The 20,199-nt window shown below is 34.3% G+C and overlaps 2 protein-coding genes and 2 pseudogenes across 2 annotated transcripts; 3 read left to right on the top strand and 1 right to left on the bottom strand.

The window, feature by feature from the left end:
* LOC140980417 (large ribosomal subunit protein eL34-like) overlaps nt 1-2,263 on the top strand; it is a 4,201-nt pseudogene extending 1,938 nt beyond the window's left edge.
* A 330-nt stretch (nt 2,264-2,593) lies between these two features.
* On the bottom strand, nt 2,594-3,949 carry LOC140981695 (NAC transcription factor 29-like). The gene is made up of 3 exons (XM_073448110.1): nt 3,763-3,949; nt 3,343-3,647; nt 2,594-3,247 (listed from the first exon to the last, which is right to left on the bottom strand). Exons 1-3 carry the CDS (start codon nt 3,935-3,937, stop codon nt 2,594-2,596), a joined length of 1,134 nt encoding a protein of 377 aa, XP_073304211.1. The 5' UTR covers nt 3,938-3,949.
* A 5,879-nt stretch (nt 3,950-9,828) lies between these two features.
* LOC140981324 (protein PHYTOCHROME KINASE SUBSTRATE 1-like) lies at nt 9,829-11,487 on the top strand. The gene has a single exon (XM_073447689.1). It carries the CDS (start codon nt 9,965-9,967, stop codon nt 11,294-11,296), a length of 1,332 nt encoding a protein of 443 aa, XP_073303790.1. The 5' UTR covers nt 9,829-9,964; the 3' UTR covers nt 11,297-11,487.
* Nucleotides 11,488-17,596: 6,109 nt separating this feature from the next.
* Nucleotides 17,597-20,145, top strand: LOC140981694 (probable hexosyltransferase MUCI70; annotated as a pseudogene).
* The last annotated feature ends 54 nt before the right edge of the window (nt 20,146-20,199 follow it).

Here is a 20,199-nt window from a genome sequence, read left to right as displayed (position 1 = left end):
TCCGGTTTCACACGAACACGAAATCTAAAATTGTTTGAGGGCTTTTCTTCGTCTCATCGAGGCGGTTCGGGAACTGGTCGCCGATCGAAGAAAGGTTACCGGAGGCGGCCGGAATCGGAGGAAACGCGGCGCGCGTAAGGCCCTGTTTGGCCGATTTTTTCCGAAAATATATATATATATTTTTTTTGAAAATTCGATTTTTCCTACTCGGATTATGAACCTGGCGGCTCTGATACCACTAAAATGTCACGCCCCGAAACTCGGGATTTGACACCGGCGTTGTTTAACAATCACACAATTGAAACAACCAGCCTCGTAGCATAGTATAAACCGAAAACCAGTTTATTATTCATAACTCCTCAAAAAAACAACTGTCTTTACAACTGAAATAAAATAAATTCGCGGAAACGTCTAATCTAAAATTTTAAATTTCTAAAAAAAAATAATCATGTCTACTAATCACCATCCCCAAAACTGTTCCGATTCTTCTTCTTCTACCTGCTCTTCGGATTTATCTGGGAAAGGTTGTAAGGGGTGAGTATTTTGGGAATACTCAGTAAATGGGGGAATTATCGAACACCACATAACAAATTCCATATTTTCGAAAATAACATATATTCATAGCATGCTTTTCATAATTTTAACACTGCAATTTTTCACCTTTCATGGTTTACTGACGTCAGTCCCTAAGTTTTAATCCTCTAAGGGGGCGAGGCCGTAAAACAGTTCTATCCCACTGTTAAGGGCCATATGTTGGAATTCCACCCATTTTCAGGGAATCCTCACAGTGTTCTCACAAAAACGTAACAAGATTTTTTAAAAAACGTAGACGGTGTTCGACCGCAATTTTTTTTTCTTTAAAAAAGAAAAACACATAACCCAAAAATTTAAACTTTAAAATTTGCCCACTTACCTTAAATTCTTGATGCAAAAATTACGTGAATAATTAGGGTTGCTTGCACAGGAATTTCGAAAATTCCTCTTCAACGGCTGGACGGCGGCAGCGCTTCGCTGTGCTCGAAAATTCCTATGGAGACTAGAGGAGAATTTTTGAAAATTTGCTGTATTCTAAGGTGTGATTTTCGAAAACTAGGGCCCTTCTATTTATAGGAGTTGGCTGCTATCGTGATAGTGCGTTTGAACTGTGAATCAAATCTAGAATCATGATGTATCCGTGATCTAGGTAGATATTCGAAATCTCCTTCTTCCTTCCCCACCTAATTTTCGAAAATTCCTAGTATATATTGTTAGATTTCGAATTCTATTATCTCTTATTTGATCTTTTATCCTGGTATCTCAATATCAACCTAAATCTTAGACATTTATCTGCTTATTTTCAAAATTCCTTCTTTAATTCCTTAGATTGAGATAAATTTATTCCTACCAAATTTTCAAGTTTAAAATAGATAATATTATCTTAATCTCGAGCTTTATAATTCTGTACACGATAAAATTATCTACACAACTTAGATAACCTTAAAACAAATCTTATATTCTGAATGATTTAAATATTAATATCCAAGATTACACCATCAAATTATTAACCTGATATTAAACTGATATGATCACGATATTACAAAATCTCGGGTTTTACAAAAAGACTCGGGTGGTGAGCTACGTTTTCTAACCGTTAATTCATTTGAATCTGTTCCGCTATCATGCCTGAGCTTTCTACTTGTCAATTTATCTTCAAATCCTGTTTATGTCCCACTGTCTTATATATATTTTTTATGATTGCCATTATTCATGCCTTTGTTCATTATCTTATCATGATTACCAGATACCTCACTTGAGACCTGCCGAGTACAAGAGGTCTAGATTATCTAGAAACCGAAGGGCTTTCAACCGTCCTTATGGTGGAGTATTGTCTGGTTGTGCTGTGAGGGAAAGGAAGTTTTTTGTTTTTCCAGTCTTTGACCCTTCCGTGCATTACAATGACAGCGATCCACTAAAACAAATTTTGTTGTGGTTCTATTGTTTATAGGATCGTAAGAGCTTTCTTGGTGGAGTAGCAAAAGATCGTGAAGAAGGTTTTGAAGATGCAGAAGGCGAAGGAAAAACTTACATCCAAGACCTGAAGTTTCCACTTGGGGCTTCGATCATTTTTGGACTCTTTTAGTCAAAGGAGTTGTGGAATTGTTTTGTATTGTGAGGTTGAAACTTTATATTTTTGTATGTTCAGATTCTTTGAGATACAACTCTTTGTTTTTTGGGGCTTTGTCTTCAATTTTATAAAAGAGGAGTTAAAAGAGCGTTCTTTGGAGATGGGGCCAAAAATTTACATTCAAGATTTCTGAAAGACCACTAAATGATTTTTTAAGTAAATAATTTTAAGTTGAATATTTAATTTATTTTAATCGAGATCTTTTCTCTCACATTATATGGAGCTACAGCTGCCTCGTGAAATTTCAAATTTGTGTGTGCTATATCAGACATTTGAAAGAAACATATCAAAAATAATTTGTGAGACTTCTACACGATTCAGATTTCAGTTGTTTTACACATTACAAGGTAACAGTACCAAAAAAAAATGGGGAAACCCAAAAAATAAATAGATTTGGAAACAAATGAAAGAACCATGTACTACCGCGAATCAACAATTGTTAGTAGAATAATTAGCCGACAACTCACTAGGACAAGGGGAAGAATCCCACAGAAAATTAGACCTCCATGCATCACCTAAACTCGACGGAAAACTATAACCAAATCCCATATTCACATCAAATTGTTCCACATTTTGCACCAACCCTTCACCTTGGCCAAGATTTCCTTGTGCAATGTCCTCGGCAAAGATGGCTGAGATGCGGTGGCACTGCTCACTCGATGTACTAAGATCCGTCTTATCTGAGCCTGTATCGAAATATTCAAACATGGATTTCGAGATATTCTCCAGCAGCAAGGAATTTGAAGTGTCATTAATGGTATATTGTGAGACTGGATCGGATGTATCTCCATGGGAAATTGACACTTGAGTTGGTTTGTGTTCCATTTGATCATAAACTAGTTTGCATGGTTGAGGAAGAGAGAAACTAGCAACGGATATCTGTTGAATGTCACTGCCGGAGAAACCGAATCCTACGGATGAATACTTTGTTTCATCTGAACATGTCACATTGCTAGAACTGAACTGAATCTTGTTTACAAGACAAGGGTTTGTATCCGACACTGGAGACACCCAAGAATTAGAGATAGCCCTTTGTGTATTCGAGTTAGCTTTCTTGAAAATCCGACATATCGCCCACGCTTCCTGAAAAGATAGAAAAACATACGTACATCACAATTTTTTATCATTATAGTCGTAAGAAAAAGATGAACATTCGGTACAAAGTTTAAGGTTCTTACATTTGTGGGAATGTTTAATTTGTCCAAATATCTTGTGGATAAAGCTGAGTCTGAGACCGAGGGTAACCGAAACTCATGCATCATCCAGTCAGTTTTTAACCCTTTAGCCGCCCTGCCTTTGTAGAAGACGAGGGATTTTTTTAAGCCGATACATTTCGATCCTTCGGAGGAGTAGATTGGCCTGTCTGTGCCAGTGGCTTTCCAAAATCCAGCGCCGGTTACACGATTAGGACGAGTGCTGTTCCTGTATTTTCTGTCCCTTGGACAGTAGAAGTACCATTCTTTTTCTCCGGTAGCCGCCATCTCTATACACACACAATATTCTTACTTAAATCAAATCTAACGTCAAATTAAGGTCGCAGCACATGCAGATAAGAGATGTATATCAAGGGTGTGTGGTCATGTATTTCTCGAACTTACTTGGAAGATCCCATGGATCATATTTATAGATATCGAGTTGCCTTATAAGCTCGATGGAGAGCGGTTTCTGTTGAATCTTCTTTCTCAGATAAAACCCTACTAGTTCTTCATCAGTTGGATGAAACCTGAACCCTGGAAGCAAAAAATCATCCACTTCCCCGTTTCTCTCCTCCATGTTCTTCACAGAATCGTGTAATATGTAGGATTTAAAGCAAATTTACAGAAAAAGAACCTTAAAAATTACGTGCATATTCACTTTAAACCTAATACCAAATGCAAGAGTATTATGCAGTATATGAAGCCCTGGCTTGCTTCCCAAGAACCGAAGGATCAGCCGCCATTTCTGGTGAGTTTAAGGAGCTTGTGTTTTCTAAAATAGCTTAAATAATTTATAAGCTTAAAATTTATTAGATTCAATCCCTTAAAAACAAGTACCAAGAAAATCACAAGTCAAGAAAATATATTTATTTCAGTTATATGGGATTCTTGCTAAATTGACTCTTATTTAGTAAGTTTATAAGTTGGGTAATTTTACTGGATTGCAAAAAACTCCTAATTTATGTATATGGGTCGGATGAAAATAGAAACCGGGGAACCCAAAAATCCGATCCGATCCAGTTAGACCTGATTGAACGGGTTTTTCTAAATAATACCATATTAAAATATAGCATTCTAAGTCCAAATCTTGGAATCTGAAGGACATTAAAATCAGCCATCATGCATGGAGATTAGCATGAAATAATATTGCTTTCAATATGTCAAAGTTTGAGTTTAAGCCAAGAGTCTTATTAAATAATTTTTAAAGTCAAGACAAAGCAAGCTTCTTTACATATGGTTTAATTTAATGGACATCGGCATTTCAAATTTTGACCAAAACCAACTCCCAATGCAAAAGATCAAAACTATATTCAATTATTAAATCACTAATTAAATTCCCATGAAACTATAGTTTAATCGAGAATATATAATTAATATTTAGTGGAGTCAGTGTCTCTCAGGATCCACAAATGCCTCTTCTATTCCATTCCCAAGCTTCTATTCCACTGACTTGTCAGATTTAATTAATATTTATTTGAAATAAAATAATTATTGAAAGATAAATTTTTATTAATCTAGCTAGGGTTGGCCAGAAATAACTTCTGAAGGGAATAATATGGATCATATATCATTAATACATTTCTTATACTAATATATTTTTAGGGTTATTTTCTTTTTAGTGGTCACATTATTTTGGGTTTACTCTCACATAAGAATAAATTAGTTCAATATTAGTTTTAATTAGTAAAATTTTATTTTGACCTTGTTTGGAAAGGATTGTGACCTGTTTTTGTCGTTTATCCATTGAAACATCAAAATAAAAATACAAAATATTAAAATATGTTTAAATATTTAGTCCTCATAAATCTTAAGTTTATTCTTGTAACAAAAATAAACCAATTTGCTGATGATTCCATCGACAACAAGGTCACAAGCATGCGACGAGATATTAGGTTCGAGACATAATTGTAACAAATCTCATATTCTTAAGCTCAAATTAAAAATAAATTAAAAAATTTAACAACATTATTATTAATCTAATTATGACATGCATGTAAAAGGGCATATCTGTTGCACTCGAAAAAATAAGGTAGGACGGCTTGCACTAATGCACTGCCCGAAACTCTAAAATTTTGCAAACGAGAATTAACCATTTTATGAATAAATTATTTATAAAAAAAACATATTTAGTTTGTCCGATTCCATACAATTATCAATTTCAAATTGTACCTAAATATTATTTTCCAAGGTATCTCCACACGTATTTGAATATATCTAGTATTTTGTAGCCTGTTTTCAAATCTCATGAGGCTTGGATTTCCTCAAATCTTCTTGCTTGTCGGAAAGATACTATGCAAATTTCCTAAATCCCCTCTCTCAAAGATCGATTAATATAATTAATTACCGAGCAATATTTAATTTAGTAATAGTACCAAAGATTTCCCTAAATTGAATGCATGCGGGGCCGGGGTTTCACGAGTCAAATCCAACGTTTGGGACTAAAATTAATAATAGCGAACTCCAAAAATCTAAACCTCATTTGAAGCCTTTGAAATCTCTTAATCTTTGACCTTGGGTTTGCTTCCCAGACGTGTAATGTGAAAAACTGTGTCCGAATTCCTTCCATTGTTAGCACTAGCTAATTATAAATGGAAAAATAATATTTTTGGTTATGTGAATTGTCCATTTTTCACTTTCTGTCATGTTATCGGTCAATTCATAATTTTATTCAACTAATATGCACTTTTTTCTTCTAATTTTAAGTCCTCTTCACTAAAATGCTTATGTGACGTCGTAAAATGATTTTGTGGCACCGAAAAATACCAACGTGATACCGAAATATGCTGACATGATTATATAGAAAAATGTTGACGTTTTCGGTGCCACATCATCACTTCAACAAAAATAAAACTAAAAATGAGAGAAAATGCAAGTTAGTTAGTGAACTATAATCGTGAATTGATCGGTAAAAGCACAACAAATGAAAAATGTTTAAGTTATATGAAAAAAAAAGGTTATATTCCCAATTATAAATCAATAGATACATATTGTGTGGGTAAATATTTTCAAAATTTAGTTTTGTGTGTGTTATTTTACCGTTTTAGTAAAATTTCCATAATTATTATGCCAAATTAGTCATTATCGCATTAGAAATAAGCAAGATGAGGGGATCACCCAGCCTTCGAAACCAGAGAAAGAACTAGCCGCTCTAACTAACTTGTGGACGACATGATTCACTGATCTTTTAACGAAAACAACATGATTGTAAATCCAATGCATGAATTTTACACTCTACAACAATCAATCCTAGGCTAAACAAATTTGGAGTCGGATTGTTTTGATACCCCTAGTCTCATATAGTAAAAATTAAATATTTAAAATGAGTTTATAATGGACTGACAATGGATTTCTATAGCAACTTGAGTTAATCATTTTCGTAAAGCGAGGACGAATACGAAGTAGTTGTTATATGGGCCCATTGTGCAGTCACGTGGGCCCGGGTTCGGGCTCGGGACTTGACAGAATGGTATCAGAGCTGGTCACCGACATGGAACACCGGGAAATAAGTGCTATGCGAGACAAAGTTCTACGTGCATGGGAGCCACCTTTTGAACATGTAGGGCAAAGTCCTACTGACGGGAGGCACCTCTTGAACCTATATGAGCCACCTCTAGATTCTCGGCGCCGGTGGATCGAGAGATCAAGCCGTGACGAGGACGTCGCGTTCTGAAGGAGGGGTGATTGTGATATCATTTATCTTACATGGTAAAAATTAAATATTTAAAATGAGTTTATAATGGGCTTACAATAGACTTCTATGGCAACTTGAGTTAATCATTTTCGTAAAGCGAGGACGAATATGAAGTAGCTGCTATAGGGGCCTATTATATAGTCACGTATGCGCGAGTCCGGGTTCGGGGCCTTACACGGATCCTGTAAAACTTTATAACCAAAAGAGCGTCGGATTCATAACACAAACCATAGCTGAAACCTTGAGGATTCGAGAAACCCTTAGTTAGATTAAATTTCAGCATCTTTCAAATGAGAAGGAAAAAAAAGTATTGTTTTAACCTACGCACCGAGATGTGGCAATTACAAGTTTCATTGTCATAAAAAAAATAAAAATAAAATCTATTCACATATTAGAATATAGATTAGGTTTTTTTCTGTATATTACTCTATATTTCTGATTTATTGTAATATTGTATAAATAGTATAGATTAGCTGTACGTATGGTACATACATGTGTAGTAATAATTCACCATATTTTTTTAAAAAATATTTATAAAAAAAACCAAAGTCTATAAATAGCCTAAAGAACCTGAACAAGCTGTGAATAATTTTGTACTGCGGAAGAAATAAATAATTTAGGAATAGATTGTATATGTAATATTTATTAAATGAATGAACGAATGAAATTGAATAAGGGCTAATTCACCAACATAGAATTTTATCATAATGTTTTACTAAAAAAACGAGCATAAATAATTAGCGACTGTTAAATAATTGGTCGATAATTAAATAGAGATCAGAGACTCTAATTAACGAGCACGGCATAATTTTCAGTCCTCATAAGAAATTATTTCTCAAAACATATATGAGTATAAACCTAAATAAATATAATTATTGGAGACCAACACAAATAATCTCTCTAATTAGCGACCACATATAAACATTTAAGTCGCTAATATTTTTGCAAAGAAATTGTTAAGTTGCATTTGGATGGATGAATTTGAGGCTAGAGATTTCAAAACTATATTTAAAAATTCATTGGTTTGTTTGACAAAATCCACTCGACAATGGATTTCAAATCCAAACTAGTTTTTTCTTTTAAATAATTTGGGTGAATTTCATATTCACTCCAAAATGAAGTCATTTCAAATTCATCTTTCAAATATCCATCAAATCCAAATTCAACAAAAATGTTTGGTTAGTAATTTAGACCAAATTAATTTTCGGTCGCTTATTATCTCTCTAAATTTTGGGGATTTTCTGGTTAAATATTATGTATTTTTAGAAAATAGGAGATATTTTGTTACAATTAACTGTTAGACTCGAGATCTCAAGTAAAACTTGAGACCTATAGCTCTAAGACTAGGTCTCTTGTGAGACGGTCTCACGAATCTTTATCTGTGAGACGGGTCAACCCTACCGATATTCACAATAAAAAGTAATACTCTTAGCATAGAAAGTAATACTTTTTCATGAATGACCCAAATAAGATATCCGTTTCACAAAATACGACCCGTGAGATCGTCTCACACAAGTTTTTGCCTAGCTCTAATTAATAAGTCATTGGCAAATATTCTACATTTTCTGAGTTTAAAAATTGAACTCATTCACACATTGTTAATAACTTAATATATAATCATATGCTATGATGCAAGGATAAGAATACAACAAAAAAATAACATATATACATTTCATTATTATTTTAAAATTTTAAAATATGCTATATTATCTTTTATTTAATAAATGTATTTGATACCGATGACCATTGAATAGATTTAATAATGGATGCATGTTTTTTTGTTTTTATAAAAAAAAATATAGTAATATTTTATTGAAATATAAACAATCATACCTAAATTTTATGCAGAAAATATATATATGCTGACAAATGAAATGAAATTAAATTATTACCTATCCATATTTGACATTAAAACAATCTTAAAATATGGCAAGGGATTGTTCATTTTCAAATTCTTAATTTGTGGCCAATATTTGTTGCATACATATATGAACCAAATGGAATTTAAAAAACACGAAAATTAGTATGAAACCTTCCATGTGGTTTGGCTCAAGTTGGCACATATATCATTCATTGAGTGACATTTTTGACATTTTCCCGACCTCATTTATTTATGTTTTAATGGTATTTAGGTGTATTATTATTAAAAATTAAATTAATATTTGTTACTACATCATTTTTTCGTAAACTTCGATTCCAATGGTCCCAAGATTTTTTTGATAATAATTTTTTTCACATTATTTGAATCGATAGTTTATTCCATGGCTTCAGTCTATATTTTTCTCTAGTGCGATGAAATATACACTAGAATATTTTTTGAATTCTATGTGGAAAGACCCGATCAATGCATGATGATTCGATATGAAAATGGACATACATTAAGACAACATTTTCAATGATGACTCGTTCATGAAGACAACATTTTCTTTTCGTGTGTGTCTATATATATATATATTTGAGGAATTCACTATTTCAATTTCCACCATTTTTCCAATCTTTTACTAATGTGCTTTTTTTTTTTGTATACTTTTAAAATTATACAATTAATGACATGTGACGTTTAGTTCGACAGGTTTTTATATGCATGAAATGGAAACGGTTCTAATTTTTTTAATATTAATTGATCTTTAGTTTAAAAGGAAAAAAGACAAAAAAAAAATGCATCTACTTAACAATGTCTATAATCCAAAAATAATTACAATTTACACATATTTGTACACTCTTCCATCAAGGGTACTTTTGTGTGTGTGTGTGTGTGTGTGTGTGATATGGTTCAAATTAAGCCAAAGTTCCCTGCCCACACCAATTCCCATTTCGTATATTTCGACTCGATCTCTCCTCATATCTACATAGAAAATTCTCTAGTATTAATATCTATTTAATAATTTTTTTCCTCCAAATCAATTTCACTATATGAGTTCACAAAGTAGCGACAAGTTCCGGGACAGTTCTATTTTCTCGTACTTAGATGGAGTTGAGGAAACCTTTGTGCTGGAATTACGATCTTCCAAACGTGATCCTGCTTATCTCGGAAAGAATAGGACGACGGAAGATCGAGAAATCGACGTTTTTGATGCGAAAAAATATTTCAATGAAGGCACGAATTATACCCCCATAGTTGATCGTAACAAAGGGTTGCCAGATCACCAGTCCAAGAATGATGAGCCCATTATTCAAGTATTGCCTGCAAAAGATTGGGATCAGATAGCGACCCCGAGTGTTCGATCCGATTCAAGCTGGAACAGTGGAAGCGGCATGTTGCATAGTGTTCCGAGGAACCAGAAGCCCAAAAAGTTTAAAAGAAAGGGCTTTCTTGCCAACATTGGCTGCAACTGTTCTTGTAGTGACAAGAATTCTGTCGAAATCGGAGATTTTGATCGAGATAACTGTTCCACTAAGAGTGGTAATATTCTGGTTAAAACTAGTGATCTTTCGGTTAAGAAATCCCCGTCGGAACATGATACAAGAGCGAAGTTTCTTGATTCGGAAATGAAAGAGGGCCATTTTAGCTTCCCTGTGTTCAATTCCAAGACTGGAGATCATGCAGCAAGAACGCAAATACAAGCCGAACAAGAGGATGCCACTAAGCCAAAGTCATTGGATGTATTCGGATCCCCCATCCTTGAAAAGGGCAAGAATCGCCTGAGCCTGGACAAGAAGCTATCAATGTTGACTTGGGATGCACTTGTTCCAGGAGTAACTGAAGAAATCAAGATCCCTCCAATTTGCAGTGATTTGAATAACGATGGCGACAGCGATGCAAGCTCCGATTTATTCGAAATCGAAAGCCTGTCGAAAGGTAACTCCAGGCAGGCATCAGATGGCCTGTCAGGCAGTGTAACACCTCGAAATTGTTATGCGCCAAGTGAAGCCAGTATAGAGTGGAGTGTTGTTACGGCCAGCGCGGCAGATTTCTCCATCTTCTCGGATTTCGAAGAGCTGAGATCCACCACCACCACCACCACCACCACTTCCACTGTCTCCACTACCCCAAATCCTCAAAAACCAGGCCTGAATCCAAGAAACAGCGCACTCAAAGAACTGTCGAAACGGCGTACGGGTATTCTTTCAGGTTGTAAAAGTGAGAAAGCAGTTAGAGTTGACGGAGACGCACATAAATCACACGAGAAGGAGATATCAAACACAAGAAATCTCCTAAAATCGGACACGCTTGCACAGAGTAAGGTTCCAGGATTTGAACCAAGAAAAAGACAGCAATCTTTAGAACATCTGTTGTACACTTAGTAAACTGTCATGTTCATGTTCCACGTTGTCAGTTTTTGACCAAATTATTGAGTGAAAATATTACGGTAAATGGGAAGAATAAGTGAGTTTATCAAAGCTCATATTTATTCAAACTACAGGAATCAATATCCAATCTTTTGGGTATACCTGTTTGGCTGATGCAGTTAATGGTATTGAGTACAAGGCTCCGAGTTGATTGATTTTACCCATGTTCTTCGCTGATTCAGTCGCAAAACACGTGCGGCCGTTGCACGGAAACAAACTTGAATATAATATAAATAATAATCGTAAAAAATGTAGATATATATATTTTCACAAATTATTTAATAAAAATATTATTTCACAGTTTATCAATCATTTCAAACAATTGTTTTTTTTAATTTTGAATCGTTCAATATTTTGTTCATATTTTTTATTTTTCATGCTTATTTGTTGGATTAAATATTTAAATTCATGATTATCATCTTCATATATATTTGATTTTCATGTTTTTTCATCGTCTAATTTGATGTCAATCTCTTTGATACTTGTTTTGTTTTTTCCCGTATGCTCTTCTTATTTTATTTATTTGAATCATTCATATTTCGGGTCTTACTCCATTTTGTTTCATCTTGTTATTTAAGTCTCACTTGGTTTTTTTCACATTTTTGACAACCATGGACAACACATCATTGTCCTTATTAAATAATTTTCTAATTTGAAATTAAAGTGATCTTTATTGTTTGGTTCTTTAAGGTTCTCTTTATGTTAAACATATATTTTTCCAACTAAACTCATACTTAAATAAGTTTTCAGCTATCTCTTCTGGAAATATACAACTTATTTACAATCATCAAAAAATTTCAATCAAAATATTACGCTCACACAACTCTCAATTATTTCATGTCCCGAAGTATTTATATATTTCATCAAAAAATATGTTATTTCCATATTATTATTTATTTACAAGACAAATGACAAATATAATACTACAATCTCAAAACTAGCCTATATTGCTTTATATTTTAGGTTATGCGTCACTCTAAATCAAATAATGTTAATTTAAGTTTTTTCTTCAAATGTGTTGGATAATCATGTATCAAAATAATAAAAATTTTAATGAATAAATAATAAATCATTATAAGCGAAAAGACGAATCAACATTGAAGGGAAATATAATTTCTTAATTTAAATGATTTTCCTAATATTATTTTCTTTGTTGATTTGATTGAGTATAATATTTAATAATATTTTTCATTAACTATGCAAATATTATCATGATATGATATCAATATTGAAAAAGAGTTTGTTCCTAATTAAACTCTTACCTTCTTTGTATAATAGGTTCCCTTGTGGAGACAAATTCTATGAGAGATGAAGTCTATAAATAAGAGAAACAAGGACATTGACAAGGTTGGCTTTTGATTCAGCGAAATTAATATACAAAGTTGCTGCTGGTTTGAAGAGTGTTGTTCCACGTGTTGTCGTGATTGTTGTAGACATCTGCAGACAACACGTATGCAAGTGTTGGCTGAAGATCGGGTTTTGTTGCTCCAAGTTTTTGGCGTCACGTTTTGCTTTCATATTTACGTTTTAGTGTTCTTGGTTGTTTTAGAAAGTTATTTTTTTCCTCAACGTGTTGAGAAAATTGATTTTCATTAAGATCACTAGTGATTGATTTTTGTAAACATAACATTTGTTTTCTAGTGAATATTTTTGCCCTGAGGCTCCACACAAGTATTTATACTTGTGCAAATTTAATCATGTCCATAATATTTATTTAAAGCAAATTTGTGTTACAAACTTTAATATTCCGCTGCATATTGTCTTAAATGTTGTAACATTTAGCACAACAATTAATTCTGATAAAACACAAATTTACAATCTTACACTGCTACTATTATATATACTCAGATCTGTCAAGCAACATTCCTAACAAACATATTTTTTATTTCAAAATAATTTTATGCTTTATGAGACGGACGTTTGATTTATGAGAGGAGATAAACTATGCATGCGTGTAATTGGACTGTAAATGGGATGTTCTTTGCTTAATTTGAATTGAATTGAATTGAAGAAAAGCGAATGTTTTTTGCTTAATTTGACAAGTGACACCCAAATTCACTAGTGATCATGAGAAAATGGGATGCATTCAGTCACATTCCATAACAAACATATTAATGGCATGGTCCCTCCATGTAAGGGGACAACCAGTACCAGGATGGCAATTTGCCCTCCTCTTTATCTAATATCTTGGAAAGGTAAATAAAATCATCCTACATAATATTATAATCATTGTAATTAAAGACATCATGGGTTGTGGTCGGATCGATCCATCTCAAACATCGGAGGAAGAGATTTGAAAGAATGTGTGGATGCATTAAAAATTACAGTACTCATATTGGGAAATATTTAATTATTATTAGTTATGTTAGGTTACGACGGATTTTAAAAAAAAAACAGATTCGAACTTATGAAAGCATCGACACATATTGCACGTATGCAGAACTTGTACCAGATCCACCTTCGCATTAAGGTGGATCCAGGAGTTGTAGGGGAAGAACAGGGTTATTCGATGTTTCCTTTATGATATTATCGACATATTAGTAAAGAATTTTTCGTGGGAAGCTCATGCAAAATGTTTTTTGGGGCTGTTTTTTTCATGTGTCTTTGGTTGTTCTAACTTTACATATCATGATATAAGGTTGTTTGTCACGCCCTAGCCCACTTGGTGATATTGTCCGTTTTGATCGTGAGGCCTCGGGCCAAAACAGACAATATCATAAGTGGGTTGGGTCGTGACATTTGGTATCAGAGATAGTGTGTGTGGACGCCGCACGTGGTGACGTGTTTTAAAGCCGTGAGACCTCAGACCAAAACGGACAATATCACAAGTGAGTTGGGCCGCGACATTTGGTATCAGAGCCAGTGTGTATAGACGTCGCACGTTGTGACGCGTTTTAAAGCCGTGAGGCATCGGGCTAAAGCGGACGGGTTGGGCCGTGACATTGTTTACGTGGATTGTGATTATAAATTATGAATACGTGAATTCTCTTTTGTAGTAATTATTAAATTTGGTTAGAATGGAAATCCTAATTGTGGGAAGTAGTAAGAATATGCATATTGTGATACGGTCTCACGAATCTTTATCAGTGATACGGGCCAATCCTACCGAATGTGAAAGACAAAAAGAATTCGACTTAAATTAATAGGATAATTGCATGCACTACGTAGTGAAATACCGGTATTATTGAAAACTCCTCATTGAAAAAAAAATTATTTATCAACTACTCGTGTTTTCAAATCTTGAGCAGACATACCCTTTAAAACAGTATGAACAAAGTTGTGTGTTCAAAATTAAAAAACATAAAGAGAGAATAAATATTTTTTTCATGAAGGATTTTAACAATCTCGAGATTTCACAATGGTATTGTATGGAGTTAATCCTAAATTAATTAAATTGTATTCCAACATATCGGCAACGTCCATCAATTTATTAAGACAGAATAATAGAAGTCAAGTTGAGTTGAATGAGGATTTAAATAGGCAACTAACTGATCCAGTGGAAGAAGAAATCTCAGAAAAATGAAAGATGACAAAGAAAAGAGCATGAGAGAATGATATGTGAGGTCCACTATCCCTGGTTGAATGTTAATCCTGACCAAATAAATAATGAGTTGGGGCCTCGCATAATTCATGGGATTGTGAAGTTGTTTAACTATCGATCAGTTACAAGTATGTGCCAAATAAACTAATTTTAATGGCAGAAAACAGCTCATGACCACCAACATTTACTTACAGTACCAGACTTTCTTTTGAAATGATTGAAGTATATGATAAGATCGAATTTTGGACCTAACTCAACTCCAAAAGTTAGCTTAAGAGGGGAGGATTGTCTAAGTCCATATATGCAACTCCAGGTATTTTATCCAACCGATGTGAGATAACTAACACACTCTCCTCACGCTCAGGAATGAACATCTGGAGCGTGAGTTTACAAATGACCCAAATATGAACAGAACGGTTGGTCCAACTATGGACAGTCCAACACATAACGAAAGAACCTGAGCTCTGATACCATGATAAGATTGGAACTTGGACATAACTCAACACCAAAAGCTAGCTCAAGAGAAGAAGATTCTCCAAGTCCATATATGCAACTCTCAGGTATTTTACTCAACCAATGTAAGACAACTAACAAGTTTCATCCGAACTACTGTCAACAACTATGTGTCAAAAATTGGCGCTTGAACTGTTATTTTACTTAAAAGATTGGCCTTATACCATTACTGATTGTTATAACTTTTTACATTCCTCGTATTGACCACTCAATTTGCAAGAAACCATAGATAACAAGAATCAAGATCACTATGTGTGAATAATCAAAAAGGGTGCCAGCCACTTCAATGGAAAAACTTCCGACAAAAATCACATTTGACAATGAGTATAAGATCATATGATCAAATTTGTTAGATCGAAATACAGGAGACTTCCCCTTATGACTACTTGTAATCGTGATTCTCTGTTAGCTTCCCCTGATGCCGAATAAAAAGTGCAAATATACCGAGAACCATCCAAATTCAGCGGTTGTTCCAAAGATATCAAAGCATAGGTTGATCGTTGAGTTATTTACCTGAAATTTTTCCCAACAAAATTAACACTAGCATATTGGTGTAAGGCAAGTGAGACTGAGAGTACTTAAGCAATTTCTCAACTGTATGGATTCAAATACATCGTTGAGAAAGTCATCCTTACACTAGAAAATTCAGATTCTCATGATCCAGCAACTCCAGTTATCCTAGATTTGTCTACCTTAATTGATCTGAGAAATTAACAAATAACAATCACTAAAATTGACATAGAAACACTTATTCACTTGAAAATGAGAAGGTGAATGCGAGCATGAGAAGAATTAATAAGCATCCGTGCACCTTACGCTTTCTGGTGCTTAGGTAGAATGCAAAAAGCAGCAAAATCAGGGTGAGAGAAGTCACTGCTAGCTGTATGATAAGGCGGAGAAGAATCAAGAAACAGTTTCTTATACCTAAAAATAACAACAATTTTAGAGTCCAAACACCAAGAAGAATAGCACGCCACAACCATTGTTCCAGTCAAAGATGGAATGGAATCATGGGAAGGCTGATAAGGGTTGTTCTAACAACAAATTTCACACATAATTTATCTATTTATGCAGCTTCCATTCCCTTTGATTTTTTAACTACCTCAATATGCGCAATTCTTAATCTTGTGCTAGTACAAATTTACAGATGAGGAATCAACAAAATTTGTAAATTTTATGCTGCATTCTAGGCTGACACAAGATATTTAATGGCAATGCGACGAGAGATTGAGAATTTAGTTGAGCAGGCACGAGAATTGTGAGTGGAGATGGATCCTTTTCCGAGAGGGACTGGATGGGTGTTTTTAAAATATTAAAGGAAAATTTGGCAAAAAATTTCATTCGAATGAGGAATCTGACCCCAAGCTTGTTTGCCCCTTCATATTTCATCAGGCACGAGATTAAAAATGATACAAGACACCCATGCCGAAATGATACTTACAGGGAGAAGCTGCTCTTTCAAACAAAAGGAATGAACCCAAAACATTCAAATTGAACAGCCAATTCTATTACATCAAGATAGTTTCCAACCCAATAATATATGCATGATAGATGAAAACTGAACTATTGAAAATTTGCAAACAAAAATAAACAACATAGAATAATAAAAAAAAATTACTAAGAACACCACTAACTTGATTCCATTGCTATTCTGTAAGGATGAATAGTTGTATCCCACTCAACTTGACGGCCTCCTGTCGATCAAATACAACTTCCATCCTAAATCCCAATGTCAAAAAGTTACAGAAAATCATCATCGCAAATTCAAACAACAGACCCCAAATCAACTAAAAAGACAAATGTGGCGATGAGAATTCTACTATTTTTTCGGTTGTTTCATGTCAAATATCAGGAATTCTATGATTCTTTCGGTTGTTTCAAGATTGTATGTGGTCATGATGCATGATATTTTCTGGATTTTAGGTGCTGCTATGATGCATATAAAGTTTTACTTAGCTGCTAATTGCAGATGACATGACTGTTAGTGAGGTAATCTTGGTTATTCAATTGGTTTATTGTCTCCCTTCTTAGAATTTAATATCTAAATATCGAATCCAGCTTGCATACTTTTAATATGTCACTGCATTTTATACTATTTATGTAGTTCAAAGAAATTATATGTTACACCTATAGGAACCTTCCGTTTTTCATTATCTTGCAGATGAGCTGGTTTGTTACTGAATTTTGGGAGGCATGTGTTGATGGCTAATTTCAACAACTCTGAATTGCTACCTGAGAGAAGAGGCATAAGTCTCTGGATCAAAGTGAGCAAAAGTCACAGGGTTATCGTCGAGGGAGGAGGTTTGGCCGGATTTCTGGACAAGGATTCTTGTTTTGGTTGTTGTCACTTGGAGTGCTCTTGTTCATGTATTTGTCTTATTTTTGGTTTAAAGGTGCATTTTCATGGTGAGTGAACGTCTTTAGAACTTCACTGATCTCACCTCAAAAGCTTTCTTTTGGATTTGATAATTTTGATTTTTTCGGAAAATTTTCGTACAAACCCCTATGCAATATATATCTTAAAGTTAGAGGCATACCACTATGCCTACCTTCTGACGTAAACCTGAATCTTTTTGCTTTTCAGTTTAGTTTTATCGGCATTTTTTATCAAAATTTTCGGTGGTTGAAAGCCAAGAGGCTTCTCATTAATCTATGTGGAACTTGAAGAATAAAATTTTAGTTGTATTTTATCTCAAGTAAAACATGACATATAAATTATTTGTATTCGATCTAGTGTTGGAAAATTATTTGCTCCATAGCATTAATCATATTTTCTTATGATTTTAAATCTGTAGGAGTTGTTTCTTCGAAGAATTATTGGTGAACAAGGCTCCAAAGCAGCCACGGAAGAAGCCACATCGGAAGCGTAAGAATAGGGTGATTACTTTCTAAGTTTTCCTATTCTCTCCCATTCAAGAATCCCGAAACTTAATTATGTGTGTCAAACGATATATGCATGAGAAATCTGCATAGAAACTCATACAAACCGAAGTGTGAAGTTTGGAATGCAGTTTTAGCTGTTCGCGCAGTACTGTCACGTGTATATTTGAATGTCCACAAGATCATATTCAGCAACACGAATAACAATCGTATCAAATATGGTCCTTGTTAAACATAATGTTAAGATTTACTTATATCTTCTTTACTTCTATCCCCAGGTTTCTCTCCATGGGAGGTGCCATTTCTCGATTCAGTTACATATCTCTTTGAGCCCAAAGATAATGTGAAGTTTGCTCACTTCTCCTAGAAAGAGAGGTGAAAACCGCACTGAATGAAACTCAGTTTGGTGGGCATCAAACTCTTGAAGAAAGAGAGGAATCCTACCGTGCAAGAAATCAAAACTTTTATCATGGTTTTGTGAGCAAGCCTGATGGATTTCCATTTACTGGATTTGATGTGGGTGAGAAGGACAAAAAATATGTGCATAAATGTAGTGTCGTCATGTCTTCGTGCATCTTTGGAAGCTCTGATTTTCTGAGAAGACCAACTAGCAAAGTGGTAACAAGTTTTGCCTATGTCCTCATTTTGTTTTTTTCAATGAAAACTCTGCAAAATCCTATGATATCTTTTACACTATCTAGTTTGTTGTCTCGTTGTCTCAATGATTTATGGACACTGCGGTTTTGCATTCAATTACAAAATGTGCTGTTTAAGCCATACAAATGTTTTATGGTATGTGGTGTTTTAAGTCCTGATATTTAAGTGAAGCAAAACTTAATAACTGCAGATTAGTGAATACTCCAAGAAAGATGTTTGTTTTGTTGTGTTTGTCGATGAAGAAAGTTTAGTTGAGATATCAGGCGATGGTGACACTCCAGATGAGAATGGAAATGTTGGCTTATGGCGGATAGTAATTGTAAAGAACTTACCATATCAAGATATGCGGAAAACTGGAATGGTTCAAAATTTTTTGTCTAGCCGCCTTTTCCCTTCTTCCAGGTGATCCTCGGGCCAAAATGTCTCTCTCTAAAACATGGATCTCATTTGTTTCATTTAAAACATCAATTTTAATTTGACTGATGATTTAATTACTTGCTTGTGGATGTTCTAACTAGGCATTCAATCTGGCTTGATAGCAAGTCGCGGCTTAATGCTGATCCCATGCAGATCATCGAGTACTTTTTGTAGCGAGCGGGTTCAGAATATGGTATTTCAAATCATTATGCATGTCATTGTGTTTGGGAGGAGGTGCTCCAAAACAAGCGGCTAAATAAATATAATCACTCTGCTATAGATGAACAATTACATTTATACCAGTCCGATGGACTCACCAAGTTTGACTCTTCAGACCCACAAATCCATCTTCCAAGCTGTACATATAATTCATAGCTCCATTTTGTTTCAATCATCATCTCTTTCTTTCTGCTAACTTTTACCATGAAACTTCATGTTCGCACAGTTAAGCCTGAAGGTTCATTTATTCTCAGGGCTCATACACCAATGTCAAATTATTTGCACGCCTCTGGTTCAATGGAGTCGATTTTACGTGATCAACTGAGCTTTGTATATACTTCACGAAGCTGTTTCATCACAGATTACCCTAACATTAAAGCGAAGTTCGTGTGATCTGTACTTTCGATGTACCTTTACAAGAATAGATCAAATATCCACTGTTTAAACGTAAATTTGTACCCGTACCCTCCATTTTGAAGTTACTATTAATTCTTCATCTCTTGGAGCAAAGAATGGGTGGATCTGGATTGTATTCTGCAAATTATTCATCAAGCTATCTAAGAATACAAATGTTGTTCGAGTGTACCTTCTTGATTCAAGTCTTGCCACTATATTTGTATTTGTTAGATGA

The sequence above is a fragment of the Primulina huaijiensis genome, chromosome 7 (assembly GCF_012295235.1).
Source record: "Primulina huaijiensis isolate GDHJ02 chromosome 7, ASM1229523v2, whole genome shotgun sequence".
Lineage (NCBI taxonomy): Eukaryota > Viridiplantae > Streptophyta > Magnoliopsida > Lamiales > Gesneriaceae > Primulina > Primulina huaijiensis.
The sequence above is the reverse complement of the archived record's forward strand: the minus strand, read 5'-3'. Positions and strand labels throughout refer to the sequence as shown.